Source organism: Typopeltis vanoorti, chromosome 23 (genome assembly GCF_054136105.1).
Source record: "Typopeltis vanoorti isolate ZY-2024b chromosome 23, IOZ_Tvanoo_1.0, whole genome shotgun sequence".
Classification (NCBI taxonomy): domain Eukaryota; kingdom Metazoa; phylum Arthropoda; class Arachnida; order Uropygi; family Thelyphonidae; genus Typopeltis; species Typopeltis vanoorti.
The window spans coordinates 67,017,003-67,033,000 of NC_143571.1; the positions used below are offsets into that span (position 1 = coordinate 67,017,003).

At 35.5% G+C, this 15,998-nt stretch overlaps 1 protein-coding gene across 2 annotated transcripts in view; it reads left to right on the forward strand.

Moving 5' to 3' along the window:
* The window catches only part of GPHR (Golgi pH regulator), a 314,568-nt gene that overhangs the window by 206,212 nt on the left and 92,358 nt on the right, over nt 1-15,998 (forward strand). For both annotated transcript variants that reach the window (XM_090412614.1, XM_090412615.1), the window contains 2 exons: nt 897-992; nt 5,741-5,830. In XM_090412614.1, the coding sequence (XP_090268740.1) occupies nt 897-992; nt 5,741-5,830 (186 nt within the window). The remainder of the gene's footprint in view (nt 1-896; nt 993-5,740; nt 5,831-15,998) is intronic.

Genomic DNA, 15,998 nt, shown 5'->3' on the forward strand with positions numbered 1-15,998 from the left:
AAAATGTCATTCACAGAATGCAGTTCTTAGAACATCTGAAAGGACATATTTAACCACATCTGTAAGTTATCTGAGCATGAAAATTGATTTGTTGTGTCTCTTCTAGCCATCACTGTTTTATTAATCACAATCCACATACTTATAGTGCCAAATATCCCCTGTTGGTAGAATTTTGTACCATTTTTAATCTTCTGTAAATAAAATCCCCATGAGTGTACTTTCATTAAGTTTGGTTGAATTTCATCCAATACATTTTTTGCTGCAGAGCTCTGAACACCTCCTTTTTAATTATAGCCACCCTGTACTGGTTTCAGCATGTGAGAGATAGGGCCAGTTGTCTGCCATACCACTTTTCATGATCAAGGTTGGGAAATAAAAGCCATTAGTGGATTTATTTTTTATCTATACAAAACATATGTGGAAAACAATATATAAACCAATGTGTAATTGGAGGTTTTCAGTACTTTTAAAAAATTTTAAACTACTGCCAAATTATCCCCTCCCTCAAAAAAAAAATATATATAAAGAAATATTCATTTCTGTGGATGCAAAAATGGCATATTTAAGATGAATCGTGACAAAAAAAATTATCATTTTGATGTTGCTATGCAAATCTTAAATGAGTAAAAATGCAACAATTCAAGTGAGAAAGACGATGTTTTCCCTTTGAAGATTGAGTGCAGTTTTTTTAATTTATTTTGAATTTACATTGAATCTATTTACTGGTTTAACTCTGGTTACTAAGAACTGGACATTATTGTGAATTGTTGCATGTTTTTTATATTAGCATTTCTATCTTGAGAATGAATGAAAAGTATGTGCAAGGTAGTGTAATTTCTTTGTTTATCATTATAGGTGATATTAATATCTTTTCTTTCTTTCTTTTCTTTTTTCAGTGTTCTGTTAATATTGTCTTTGATAGAGTTGGAAAAGTGGATCCTGTAACAAGAGGGATAGAAATTACAGTAAATTATATGGATATCAACTTTGATGTAAGTAAATAAATTCTGAAAATTTTGAACAAAAATAGGCAATTTAGGAATATTATCATAGTGTTTTTGCACATTGGTATCATTTGTTTGTCTGACAGTACTAAGATCCACTGTATGCTACAATGTTCATGACTGCTTTTCATTTCATATTCTCTGGTTAATTTGTCTGTTTGCAGAATGAATATTGAATTATTCAAAAAAACTGGCTAACTCGCATTCATTTGAAAAAGCTCTTATATGATCTGCATGGCAGCAACAGATTCAGGTCTCTTTTATTCATCAACTTTCCATGTATTCAATTATATAGATATCACATCCCAAGATGTGATACTCTATAGCGGGCAGCATGGCTTTGTAAAGGTTAGGTCGGTCTTAGTAACTTATTCACATTTTATAATAAAGTGACAGCAGAATTGGATAAAGGTAATGGCTACACCATGATACTGCTTGACTTTGCCAAGGCATTTGACAGAATACTACATTGAAAACTATTTCAAAAACTGGAGAGGATGGGAATGGATATGAGGCTAGTAACATGAATCGAGGAATGGCTAATGGACAGACACCAGAGAGTAGTATATGGTGGAGTGTTCTAGGAGAATGATGGTAACTAGTGGAGTACCTCAGGGTTCATTACTAGGGTCACCACTTTTTGATTTGTATATCAAAGACATAGGGAAAGATTTAAGAGGGGCTATTCAGGTGAAGTCTTAGCTTCTTTATACGAGTTGCCCCAGTCCTGTAAATAGTTCAGGTGCAAACTTGTTTGCTTACACTTGGATAAAGGATTAAACTAAGTATATAATTTCTTGGTATCTTTAATTTATAGTATAAATAAGTTGAAAAAACTTCCAACCTCTCTCTAATCCAGAGTATTTTAATAATACTTATTTTATTTTAATTATTAAAATAAAATAAGTCATATTTCATATATACGCATATATGAAAATATGACTTTTGCATTACTTCAACATTCTTGCTCTTACTGATGAGACCTCAATAAAGGTCAAAATTGGTCTGGTAGTGACCCTTCTCATAATGCATAACATTATATATGTCCAAAAGGAGATGTGCTTTGCACTATGGGATACTAAGGCAAGTGATGTGATGTCTTAGCTTCTTTATACGAGTTGCCCCAGTCCTGAAAATAGTTTAGGTGCAAACTTGTTTGCTTAGACTTGGATAAGGGATTAAACGAAGTATATAATTTCTTTGTATCTTTAATTTATGGGGGGGGGCAATAATTGATAAAGGTGATGTAGATATTCTACAGGATGATTTAAATAAATTGGCATTGTGGACAAAGGATGATGCTTTTCAATTTAATGTTGCAAAATTAAGGTTATGCACTTCGGTTTGAAAAGTTGCATATGGTGTATCATATTGATGATATTGGTTTGCAGGAAATTGATGAGGTTAATGACTTGGGGATAATGGTGGACAAAATGTTCAAGTTCAGAGGGCATATTGCAAAAGTTTGCAACTTTTGCAATAAGTTACTATTTTACTAGATAGTAAAATGGCTCAATGAATTGCTTGGATGGTGAAAAAACACGTTAACAAGTAAAGATAAGGGAGTTATTAATTCCTCTTTATAAGGCTATGGTTTGGCCACATCTTGACTACTGTGCACACATTGGTCACCTGGGTTTCTTAGGGACTAGGAGGTGGTTGAGAAGATTCAGAGACAAGTGACCAAAATTATGACAGGTTTGTGGAATACTCTCTACGAGGATAGGGTGAAGGTTTGTGAGTTACAAAATTTAGTTGATAGGCAGAAAATAGAGGACATGATAGAAACTTTTAAGATATTAAAGGGGTTTTGTAAAATTGGTGCAAGTGAAAATTTTCAATATATGACAAATAATCAGAGAACTAGGGACCACCTGTGGAAGTTGTGTAAGAGTGTGGTTAGTAGAGATGTGCAGAACTGGAATGGATTACCAGAATTGATTGTAAGTTTCCTGATGGTGAATGGATTCAAGGAGAGGTATGACAGTATGATTTGTGTATATGATTTGATGTTGATTTGGTTATCCTGCGATGAGTATCCGGACTCCATGGAGATGCCACAAATAATAATAACTTTTCTTTGCTTCTTCTCAAATATGCTTTCATAATTCTTACTCTGGAATACCCATTAATGAAAATTTTTCTGTAATTTTTACATGGCTTTATTTACTAATCCCCACCCTTTTTTTTTTTAATTTCATCTCACTATCCATTACAGTGGTAGTGAAAGCTTCTGACACATTGGTACAATAATGATTAATCAGACCAACATTGATAAGCATAGATATGTATACCCCATGTGCTTAAATTATATAGATTATTTTTTTAAAGATGAGGATACTCTGTTCCAATATGATTTGAAATTCAACCTTCTGACCGTTCTGGATTATGCAGTACAGCAAACAAAACTTTTATATCTCCATATTTGAACATTTCTGATTGAATATCATCTACTTTGGCTGCTTTTCCATATTTCAGGTTTTTGATGACTTTTTTTTTTCTATCTGAACTATTGATATGTACTCCTGATTGCATTCTCTTGAGTATTTTCTACCACTATTCTTTGACTTTTTGTTTCAATTCAAATTCGTTTCAAACTTCTTGTTTGTTAAAATATCAATTTACTATTTAATATTTTAGTTGCAACAAAGGTGTGTAAATATCAAACTGATGTATTGGCACTTGTTTGGCAGATATGAAAGATTTGTTTCAAAGCATGGAACTATGACTAATTTTTATGTTAACCATATAGTTTGTAGATGATACTAGCTAGGTAGAATTATTACAGATGGTGCTCTTCAGTAGGATTTAAAACTAAAAGATGAGGAAAATAGATGAATTGCTAAGGTGCCGTTTTAATCTGGCTAGATGTAAAAATTTATACTTGGGGATTTGGAGATGGAGCATTTCATATTCTGGGGGACTCTACTGAAGGAGGATGCAAGGAATAAGAATTTGGGGTTATGGCCAACAGGAAGTAGAAGTTCAAGACAATGTATTCTAGTGGTAGTGAATGCTTCTGACAGATTGGTACAGTACTTATTAATCAGACCAACATGTCAATGAAAGCACATGGTATATACATATCTGTGTTTGTCAAAACACAGATATGTACAGGGTGTTCAGGATAAATTTGACAGTTTCGTAAGGAAAAAGAAAATCTTCTTTGTATCTATTAAATTTAATGAATTGACAAAAAAACATTACAGGCAGAGTTAATTACAATACTATCAACAAGATTTACTCAAAATAACCACCATTAGCATCGATCACAGCTTCAATTCTGCTTCGGAACCTCGAACAAGCTGATGCTACAGTCTCCCTGGGAAGGGCCGCAAAAACTGTTTTAATTTTATCCATTAACTGGGCTTTTGTATTACTGGAAGTGCGATTGGTGTCTTTTTCAACTGCGCCCCATACAAAATAATCCATGGGGTTAAGGTCTGGGGAGTTTGGAGGCCAAACATTTGGACTGGTGAAGTCGTAGAAATTTTCAGACAACCATTTTTGACTTTTCCCAGAGGTGTGGCAAGGGGCCGAATCCTGCTGCCATACATACGGCCTACCATTGGCTACCCTTGTTATCCAGGGCTTGACTACAGTTAGCAACTCCACGAACAAAGCCCGAATTCCAATGCCAGGGTTCTTCAACACCTGTTCCTGCAGATTTGCGAGGAATTCTGCTGTACGAACGCAATCAGATCGTCTGCTAGGGATCTTTCTTCTTGCTACATCCTCGTAGTCACCATTGCAAGTCTCTAGTTCATGCCTGATTGTTTTTACTGTATTCAGGGAGCATTGGGCAGCAGTCGTAATATCCTTATTTTGATGGCGGGCACGAATCATCATGATACAAGTTATTCTCTTCCATAATTCAGGTGGGTTCCAGCTATCCATCCTTTCTGACATCTTGTATATGAATGAAGAAGGGTCCAAACTTTTAAATGAAGAGAAGTGTGTGTTAATACATGTAACTTACGGAAAAATATAATTAATTATAAATATGTCAAATTTATCCCGAACACCCTGTATACTCTATGTGCTTTCATTATATGGATTCTTCTCATCAGGTAACATCCTTACTGCTGTCAGATATGCCCCCCTAGATTTTGAGGGAATGGACTTTACAAATGTTATAAAGGATGGTATAATATACTCTATACCATTATGGTAATGTATAGATTCTGTAGAATGTTATATTTATCCACAGTGATAAATGGTATAACAAAAATGATATTAGGACTAGGGAATGTTAGCTGTATGGAAAGATTAAGAAAGTGTATTCTACAGAAGTTGCTGATAAGAATAGGAGTGATATGAGTGTGACTTGTGCTGAATTGAAGAGATACTGGAGAGATTTTACAAATTGAAGAACCGAGGGACAGGTGTAAAGAGCCATTCTGGGCAATGCACAAAGAACCAAAAAGTTTATTTATTTATTTATTATTTTATTTTATTTTTTTTTAGAGTGAGTGATAGGTGCTTGGAATGTATTGCCATATTCTGAAATTATCTGACCTTAGAGACTTATAGCGCTTATGTAGTGCTGATGTGCAATAATTTTCTAACCTTTTGTAAGTGGGATTATTGTTTTATTAAAAATTATAATCAAAAAAGTTCAACCTCTCAGAATTTTAAAACATTAATTTCTTTATTATTTTATGAAATAGTAAAATATATATTTTTTAAAATTATAATTTTAAAATAGTTAAATATTTAAATTTCTAAAATGTCAGGTGAAGTTTTGGTCCCAGCACATTTCCTTTATTCTTGTTGGTGTGATTGTAGTTACATCTATACGGGGCCTTCTTATAACTCTAACTAAGGTAAGCATATTAATAACTTTTTTTACTTTGCAGTTTATAATATGTTGTTATAGTGTTGCATGTGATATTTTTTTAGATGAGATTTTTGGTTCTTAAGATCTTCCATATCCTTTGTTAAAAATATAGGGCAATATAGCCTTAACTAAAAATGTCCCTGAAAATGTTCTTTGCTAGATAGTAAAGAACAATTTTAGGGAGAAATATCAAAGTATTATATTTAAAAATTATAATTAAAAAACTGGCACAGGGCATATAAGATAATCCCAAAAATCTCTTTTCGAAATGTTTATTTTGTGCTACACTTACTATATAAGATGACAACAAATTTTACACTTACTGTTGACAGCTTACACATTATTTTAATATAATGTAGGCATAAGAATCACTTCAGGTATTTTCTTTACTGTAATTTATGGATGATGTGTTCCGATATGAAACGATTGGTAATATTGTTTATTACATTTATACCAGTCTTCAGTTTCGTATATTGTAATTCATATGAGCACCAGTTAGGTTTCACTAGGATTTTAATGAAAAATCTACATGCTTGTCCTACTGAATATGTTTATCAAATATAAATATTTATGTACAAAATAATTAATATATTGGCAATAATACAATATTGTCAGCCTGGTTGGCTGAGCGATTAGCATATCCACTCTCCAGCCAAAAGGCTGCAGGTTCGAATCCCTCTGTGGACATGGATGTTTGGAATAAGAATTTGGGGTTATGGCCAACAGGAAGTAGAAGTTCAAGACAATGTATTCTAGTGGTAGTGAATGCTTTTGACAGATTGGTACAGTACTTATTGTGAAAATACTAGTGGTGGTGGTGGTAGGCAGTAGATGGCATTGGTGTAGATGATGATGGTAGTTATGTTTCGTTGTGTTGATGGTTTGAGTAGTGGAGACAGAACTGTAGAGTAGGTGCCCTCCCTCAATGAATCTTTGGACTTCCTGAAGGGATCACATAATAATAATAATATCAATATGTTAACATGCCAAAAGCTTATTAGAATGGTACATATCTGGTAGCTTGACAATGTTTTCCATTACTGAATTCAACGATTTTTTATCCAGAGTATAAGACAATCCCTGTCATTTCTAATACTGCTTTAGGTATAAACAATGCATCCTTTGACTCCATGTAGGTCTGGTGTTAATGATAATAATAATAAAAACACCTGAAGAATGAAATAAAGAAATAACTTGGTTAGACTATAAATTATATATTTAGTTTAATCCTTTATCCAAGTGTAAGCAAACTGAGTTTGCACCTGAAGTATCTTCAGAACTGGGGCAACTCGTGGCATAGGTGGACCAAGTTCTCATCACTTTGCTTAGTATCCCATAATGCAAAGCACATCTTTTGGACATGTATAATGCATAGCATTAGGAGATGTGCTTTGCATTATGGGATACTAAGGAAAGTGATGAGAACTTGGTCCACCTATGCCACGAGTTGCCCCAGTTCTGAAGATACTTGAGGTGCAAACTCTGTTTGCTTACACTTGGATAAAGGATTAAACTAAATATATAATTTAAAGAAATAACTTATTGAGTTACTATTTCACATCTTCAGAGCAAAAATTACAATTATGGTAAGATGTAGAGCACTCATTCAGATTTGTTGCAGACACAATTCATATTGTAACTGAGAGGGAATCGGTGTCTTATCAAATTATTATTATTATTATTATTACTACGGGCTACTCCAGGAGTCCTTAGACTCATCGAGGGAGGCCCTAAACATCATGTTCACACAGCTGTTCAACATTCTCACAGTATCTATCATACCTTGCCTTGAACTTGCTCACTGTCATAGCACCCACAACAGACTCTGGCAGCTTATTCCACTCATTTACCACTCTAAAAGTAAAGAACCCAGCTCTAACACCCCTGCTAACCACGCTCTTGCCCAGCTTCCATGGGTGTCCCCTAGTTCTCCCACCACCAGTCCTGATCTCAAAAATATCATCTGAATTAATCCTATAGAATCCTTTTAGCAATTTGAATGTCTCAATCATATCTCCCCTTTTCTGCCTATCAACTAGTTTCTGCAACCCACAAATCTTCAACCTGTTCTCATATGGTTCATTCCATAGACCTGCTATCATCTTAGTCACTCGCCTTTGGATCCTCTCAACCTCCTCCCCATCAAGAAGGAACCGAGGTGACCAAATCTGGGCACGGTAGTCGAGATGAGGTCTTATCAAGGCTTGGTACAGAGGTACAATAACTTGTTTTTCTCTGCTCGTCAAGGTATTTTTCAACTACCAAGTGAATTGATGAGCTGATTTAGCTACTTTCGCAATGTGCCCCCTAAACTTCATCTCCCTATCCACCAACACTCCCAAGTCCCTGGCCTCATCAATCTCTTGGAGTACAGTTCCACCAATGTGGTATACTGCTGCTAATCTTTTCACTCCGAAATGCATAACCTTACATTTTGTCACATTAAATTGACATCCATTCTCCTTAGTCCAGAACTCCAATCTATCTAAGTCATCTTGCAAGACTGACATCTTCTGCATTCACTATCGCCCTACCCAACTTTGCATCATCGGCAAACAAATGAACTGTCCCACTTAGACCCTTCCCTATATCGTTAATGAACAGATTAAATAGCAGTGGTCCAAATTATCCTCTAGATGTGGTATAAAAAATAAAGTTAATAAAGAAATCAAACTATATATGGTTCTTATGAAGAATGACTGTCTCCTAGATCTTAGGCAAATTAATCAGCCATAATTATTGGGGGTGGGGATGCTAATTCTAAACATAATCTGTCATACCTATACTGACTTTTTTTTATTTTTTTTTATTATTTTTTATTTTTATTTTTATTACTTTTTTTATTAGCAGAGTTGTCATTTTCCCATTTAATCTTGTGTGAAGGCATGTCCCTAGCATGGTCTGCTTGTTCTTGCTTGCTATACAGCTGATTACAAATGTAGTTTTTACATTTTTCAAGGCAGATGATAACACTTCTACTCATCTGAACAAATACTGAAAACATCGACACAGACTGTCATACTGGCATAAAACAGATAGTAGTATAACAGATTATAAGATATAATAAAATAAAACTATTTCTTGCACCAAATGATAGGATTTTTCCCCTGTGAGGGGGGGACTTCAAATTTGAAACAGCAATGGTGTAGTAGATGAGTTTCAGACCATAAGATTCTGTGGTTATTATCAACTGCGTGATGTGCTATTTCTTAGATTTATAGATCATCATTGTATTTCTCAGGTTTATTTATAGATCCTTTATTCTTTTCTCAATAAAATGTCATGTTTGTCCAAAGCCTTCTTAGACATCCTTCTCTCCCACTCTTCTAGTGTACAGACTACTTCACTTTATTGTAAATCTATCTTTTCTGTCCATTATACATGGCAATATTCAGGCTCATCATCCATCACAAAAAATGGGCATGATCAAAACTTTTATGAATAGCACTCATGTTGTTTGCTCCACCACTCGTGATCTCAAACTAGAATTTGTCAACATCTAGTATGTTATGTAGCAGAATGATTTCTCCTCACAGAAGATTCAGAATGTCCATAACTTGTACAGGCCTATTCCTAAGCATCCAGAACGTATACGAAGAGTTTCAATTCCTTATGTTGCGAGAATTTCTGAGCTAATTTTGAAGTTCTTCTATAAATATAATTTAGCGCCACATTTTATCTCATCAAGAAACTCTCTTCTTTGTTACCTTCCACCAAGGATAAGCAGTTTTCTCTATCCTTCCCAGGTGTTTACCCAGTTTCCTGTGATTGTGATATCTTTTTCTTTGATCAAACAAGACATTCTGTTGAGAAAAAAACTGCAGGATATATAATAAACCTGACAAGTCTGGTCTAGCACAGCATGAAGTTGACACTGACTACAGAATCTTTTGGTCTAAGACTTATCTACTATACCATTGCCATTACAAATTTTAGAGTTTGTTCAAAGAAAGTGCTTAAGTATTATTGATTATAAGTACTACTACATTGTTCCCACTTGAACTGTAATGACTGTCTTTATTTGCCTAAAATTTAGAAGTCTCATTTTTATTAGTTTTAAGCAGCATTTTTTTAAATCACATCTCATAATCTGATGTACTGTATTATGCTAGTAATCCATTGTTGTTATTTTCAGATATTAACATTTAATTTAATAAAGTCTTATTAAGCATCTTGTGTCTTTGTACTGTTTTTATGTCATAGCGACATTAAACTACTAGTGGGGCCAAAATAGGCCAAGTGGCAGGGACAGGGAACCTTATGCACTTCGGGATGTGCAACAAATGACATCTTTCAGAGAACAGATGAAAATTGCTAGCTGAATCTGTGGGGTGAAGGTTTCATGAAGATTATATTTATGAAGAACTTTAGCTGTCATTTCAGATGGACCCTGATATAGAGGATGGGAAGATTTTTGTTGTGATTTTATGTGCCAGTTTTAGTAGGAATGAGAGATACATATTGTTACGCCCACACTTCAGAGAACCTAGTCTGGTAATCTGCCAAGAATAGTCAATTCATGCTGAAGGAAAGAAAGAAATAAAAGATCTATGAATTGGTCATAACACATAAAATCACGTGCTTTATACGTAAATTTTCCAACTGTTGTACAAGCAAAATAGTTACCACTTTAAGAACTAGAATTTTCGTAAAAGGAAAGCTAATTTTCCAACGTATCATAATAAACACTCATCCCACAGAACACATTGGTTATCCTAATATCGGAATGGATTCTCCTTCTTTTGACATGCACAGAAGTGTGCCGAAGGATCTTGCATCTGTGGCCGTACAGTAGTATTTTATCCATTTTATAGGATGGTGGCCATTGGCTAAAATTTGCAGGTTCACAGAGATAACTGAGTTTTCTGGTAAGGCTGTGTCATTAGAACAAATAACCTCGTCTCTTTGTATAAGTGTTTTTTGAAGATGCCGTACAGTTCGGACAGATAGTGGGATTATTGCTTAAGTAACTTCTTTTTTTTTTTAGTTAATCCCACACAAGAGATTGTGATACCTGTAACACATCAGTGCCATGTGTTAGCATTTATTAATATGTTTTTTGAACAACTGAAGGTTGTAGTTGTTAGAGGAAAATGTGTGGAGAGAGAGAAACTGTTTAGGAGTACAGAGGTTGCTGAAAATATGAAAAAGGAAGTATAAGTGGTAGCAGAATTATTTGCTAACTGATTGGGAAGCCTCCTGATACATTACTAAAGAGTTCAGTCATGTACTGCCTAGTTGCTAGCCTGGTGTACCCTCAAAAAGGGAGAGTTTCGGGGTCTCTACATGTTCATCATATCCATGAGACAGTCATCATCTACACCACATGCAAGAAGAAAGGGGAGGGGAAGAAACTGAAACCATACTCTGGAATTAAACATGGCAATAACCACACCAGGGCCCCCAATTAGCAAGATACTGTTGTTTTACTAAATAATGAAAATTATTACCACCTAGGGATCTATTTGGCATTTCCTCCAAATAGGATGGTATGTATTTGTGATGGTACATATACATTCCTGTGTGTGGGTGGGTTTCCTATAAACAGAAATGGATAAAGAACTGTTCAGTAGCTATGTACTTGGTATGTCTAGGATGGGATGATTGTTGTTGGATTCTTTTTGTTAATGAAATGCATCTTGAACGTTGTTTGTTTAAATATGTATCAAATGTGCCTATGTCATGAGACCAAATAACATAGCTAGACTCTTGATTTGTGTGTAGTTTTGTTAAGTGCTTGGTTTTCTGGAAATTCCATATAGAAATTGACTTTGGTGGTAAAGGAGAGAACATATTTGAATTATTCAAATTCACAATATACACTTAGGTTATTTTTCATAGAAAAATAACCTAAGTGTAGGTTATTTTTATAAGGTACCAAAATAGTCCTCATCATCCTGCCTTTAGCCAGTTTCTAGAATATAGAATTTCTACAAACCAACCACTTTATACTGGGTGTTTACTGTTTGGTCTGATGGCCTGGATATGTTCAATACATTTTTAGTGTATATAAACAGCCAGCATCCAAAAATACATTTCACTGTAGAAAGGGAACCAAAACTGTCTTCCCTTTTTGGACACACTAGTTATATGACTACCAAATAGTTCATTATCCTTTTCTGTTTATGGGAAACCTTCATACATAGTGAAAGGTACTTACATCAATAGTCACACTCTATCATCTATCCCAACAGTGTAGCATCCTCAAAACACTTAGACATAGAACCAGGGATATTTGTTGTTGCTATTATCACACCCTCCATGGACTTGGCAGACTCATTGTGGGAGGTTCATTCAACTGATAACAAATCTATCATATTGAATCTTAAAATCCTTAACACTCCCTGCATTATCAACAGTGGTAATGAAATTAGCAAACAGGTGAAAGAGGGTGAGAGCTAGAGTTTTTCTGTCATAGAGTGATGCGTGATTGGAATAGATTTCCATTGGATGTTGTGTGTGCAAGTAGTTGAATGAATTCAAGAACAAGTATAACAGCTGGTGTGTGTGTGTGTGTGTGTGTGTGGTCTCCCTCAATGAGTCCCTGATTCTCTGGAGGTCTCGCTTAAAAAATGTAAAAAATCTACTCCTCACACTCCCAGAGGTGGCCTCTGGTTCTTTCCCTCTCACCTTCTACTATTTACATAATCCCTTCTGGATTATGGAATCCAGAGGCGATTATGAAAATAATCCATCAAACTCTTGCAATACCCATTTCTTGAACCTCTCTCCATATCTAGCATCCCAGAGTCCTGATATTGTGTTAGATGCTCTCTCCAATGTTTCCACATCACATTGAACACGAGGTGACCAAATCTGAGCAAAATAGTCCAAGTGTGGGAAGACGTGCCTCCAGATTAATTTATAGATGAGATATAGATACTCTTGCCCCATTCCCTCTAGAGGGGGGGGGGAACTCTTAAAATATCTACTTGCTTTATGCTTTATACCCTGGATATGTTCAATACATTTTTAGTGTATATAAACAGCCAGCATCCAAAAATACATTTCACTGTAGAAAGGGAACCAAAACTGTCTTCCCTTTTTGGACACACTAGTTATATGACTACCAAATAGTTCATTATCCTTTTCTGTTTATGGGAAACCTTCATACATAGTGAAAGGTACTTACATCAATAGTCACACTCTATCATCTATCCCAACAGTGTAGCATCCTCAAAACACTTAGACATAGAACCAGGGATATTTGTTGTTGCTATTATCACACCCTCCATGGACTTGGCAGACTCATTGTGGGAGGTTCATTCAACTGATAACAAATCTATCATATTGAATCTTAAAATCCTTAACACTCCCTGCATTATCAACAGTGGTAATGAAATTAGCAAACAGGTGAAAGAGGGTGAGAGCTAGAGTTTTTCTGTCATAGAGTGATGCGTGATTGGAATAGATTTCCATTGGATGTTGTGTGTGCAAGTAGTTGAATGAATTCGAGAACAAGTATAACAGCTGGTGTGTGTGTGTGTGTGTGTGGTCTCCCTCAATGAGTCCCTGATTCTCTGGAGGTCTCGCTTAAAAAATGTAAAAAATCTACTCCTCACACTCCCAGAGGTGGCCTCTGGTTCTTTCCCTCTCACCTTCTACTATTTACATAATCCCTTCTGGATTATGGAATCCAGAGGCGATTATGAAAATAATCCATCAAACTCTTGCAATACCCATTTCTTGAACCTCTCTCCATATCTAGCATCCCAGAGTCCTGATATTGTGTTAGATGCTCTCTCCAATGTTTCCACATCACATTGAACACGAGGTGACCAAATCTGAGCAAAATAGTCCAAGTGTGGGAAGACGTGCCTCCAGATTAATTTATAGATGAGATATAGATACTCTTGCCCCATTCCCTCCAGAGGGGGGGGGGGACTCTTAAAATATCTACTTGCTTTATGCTTTATACAGATGATATTATAATCTGGATAAATCTGCTATAAGCCTGCAAGATTCCCTGACTAAATTGAATAATTTCTGTAATAAATTTGATATAAAAATCAACAATAAAAAGACAAAGTCAATGAAAATAAGCAGAAACTTTGAAAACATCAACTGTATCCTGAGTGGTGAATCTATAGAACAAGTAAAACATTTCAGCTATTTAGGCACAATTTTTACTTAAGATGACAAATTAAATATAGAAATAGACAACAGAATTAGTGAAGGAGAGATCCACATAGCCTTTAAAGGAATGCGAAGAACCGACAGGGCTTCTGACCTAATGTCCAATCCTCAAATTCTCTTGGTGCACCCTGTTGGTTATCTACCTGGATACTGAACGAACGAGGATGGGCTGGCAATTTGGGATTTAGCCGACCAAATTGCATTCCTATTGGTTAAACCAAAATACAAAATGATGGTACAACATGACAAAATTTCATGCCGGCTGGGGCATTGCCCGGTTAAAAAAGGCCCCCGTTGTTTTCGCAAGGGAACCAGGGCGAACAGCGAAAATTCAGCTACTGGAACAAATCTGAAAACACACCCAACTCAACATCACCAGAGTTAAAGATCAGTACTGTCAACATAAGAAGCCTGAATGGCAAAGAAATGGAGCTAGCTGAGGAATTAGATAAGTACCAGATCGACATAATAGGGGTGACTGAAACAAAAAAGACAAAAACTGGTGAGATCTTTCTGAGCAATAAATACAAAATGTTATATTCAGGCAATGACAATCAAGGAAAAGAAAGAGTAGCCATAGTATTCACAAAATACGAGGCTCATCTTCTTGAATGGCAGGCAGTGTCAAGTAGAGTGATGTGGGCAAATATGAGAATGGGGAACTGGACAATGAGACTTATTTGTGCCTGTGGTCCCACAGAAGGTTCAACAAAGGTAGAAGTGGAGGAATTTTTTGAGGCTCTAGAGCATAGGTTCCCAAAGTTGGCAGTACTACCCCTCCCCCAGTGGGTGCTGAAGCCTTCTAGGGAGGCTATAGTGGGATCAGAAGCATTTGGGGGTGTTCAGGCGGTCTAGGAGTCGGTGGCTGTTTATAAAAGAAATTAATAATATATATTTAAAAATTAATTGTTTGTGATTTTGCGATTAGATAATCATTTAAAATTTAAATATTGCATTTTAATTCATTTTATGCCCGTCTTACACGATCATTTTTTTTTTATCAATTTTCTATTTCAATTATTTAATCATTTGAAAATTTACCATGTCAGATAGAAATAGATGTCAATTTTCAATGTCAATGAGAAAATAGAGCATGTATATATGTGTGTATAATGGGGGGGTACAAAATTTATGTCTTGCAAAGTGGGCTGTGGCCCGAAAACGTTTGGTAACCTATGCTCTAGAGAAAGCTACTGACACGGTGAAAAAGGAAAAGTTGGTCCGTTGTTGGGGATCTAAATAGCAGAGTAGGAAGTGATTGTCAGACATACAAAAATGTTTTGGGAAAATTTGGAGAAAAAGAGCAAAGCTAATAATAATGGCAAATGCCTGTTGGATTTCTGCTCAGGACATGGACTGGTTATTACTAACACCATGTTCCAACATAAAAATGTGTAAAAGACTATGCTATTGTTGATAGTGATGTTTTCTACCTGGTACAGGACACCAGCGTGTATAGAGGATTTGAAATTGGAAGTGATCACTATTTAGTCTTGAGCAAGATAAAATTGAATTTCATATTGAAAAGAATAACATGTAAGAAAGTTTTAAAGCGAATAAAAGTTGAGCAGCTCTCAGATGTGAACTGTAGACTAAAATACACAAAGATTATTGAAGGAAAAATGAAAGAGTTTGAGAACAGGAACCAAACCTTGGAGATTCAGTGGCAAGCCTTGAAGAAAACATTGATTGATTCAGCTAAAGAGGCATGTGGTGAAGTTGTCTACAAGGATAGAAAAATTAGAACTCCATGGTAGACACAGGAAGTTAAAGAGGCAGTGAAGGAAAAGAAGAAAGCATATAAAAAAAGTTCCTGGCAAATAAGTCAGCTTAGAGAATACAGAGACAAATGTAAGAAAGCTAAACAGTGTGTAAAGCTAGCTAAACAAAAGTCATGGGAGGACTTTGGTAAGAATATAGAAAATAAATATCAAGAAGGTGGCAAAATATTCTGGAGGTTGTTGAAGAAGCTTAGGAAGAGGAAAGAGTGCTGTAAAAGGAGTTAGAGATGATAAAGG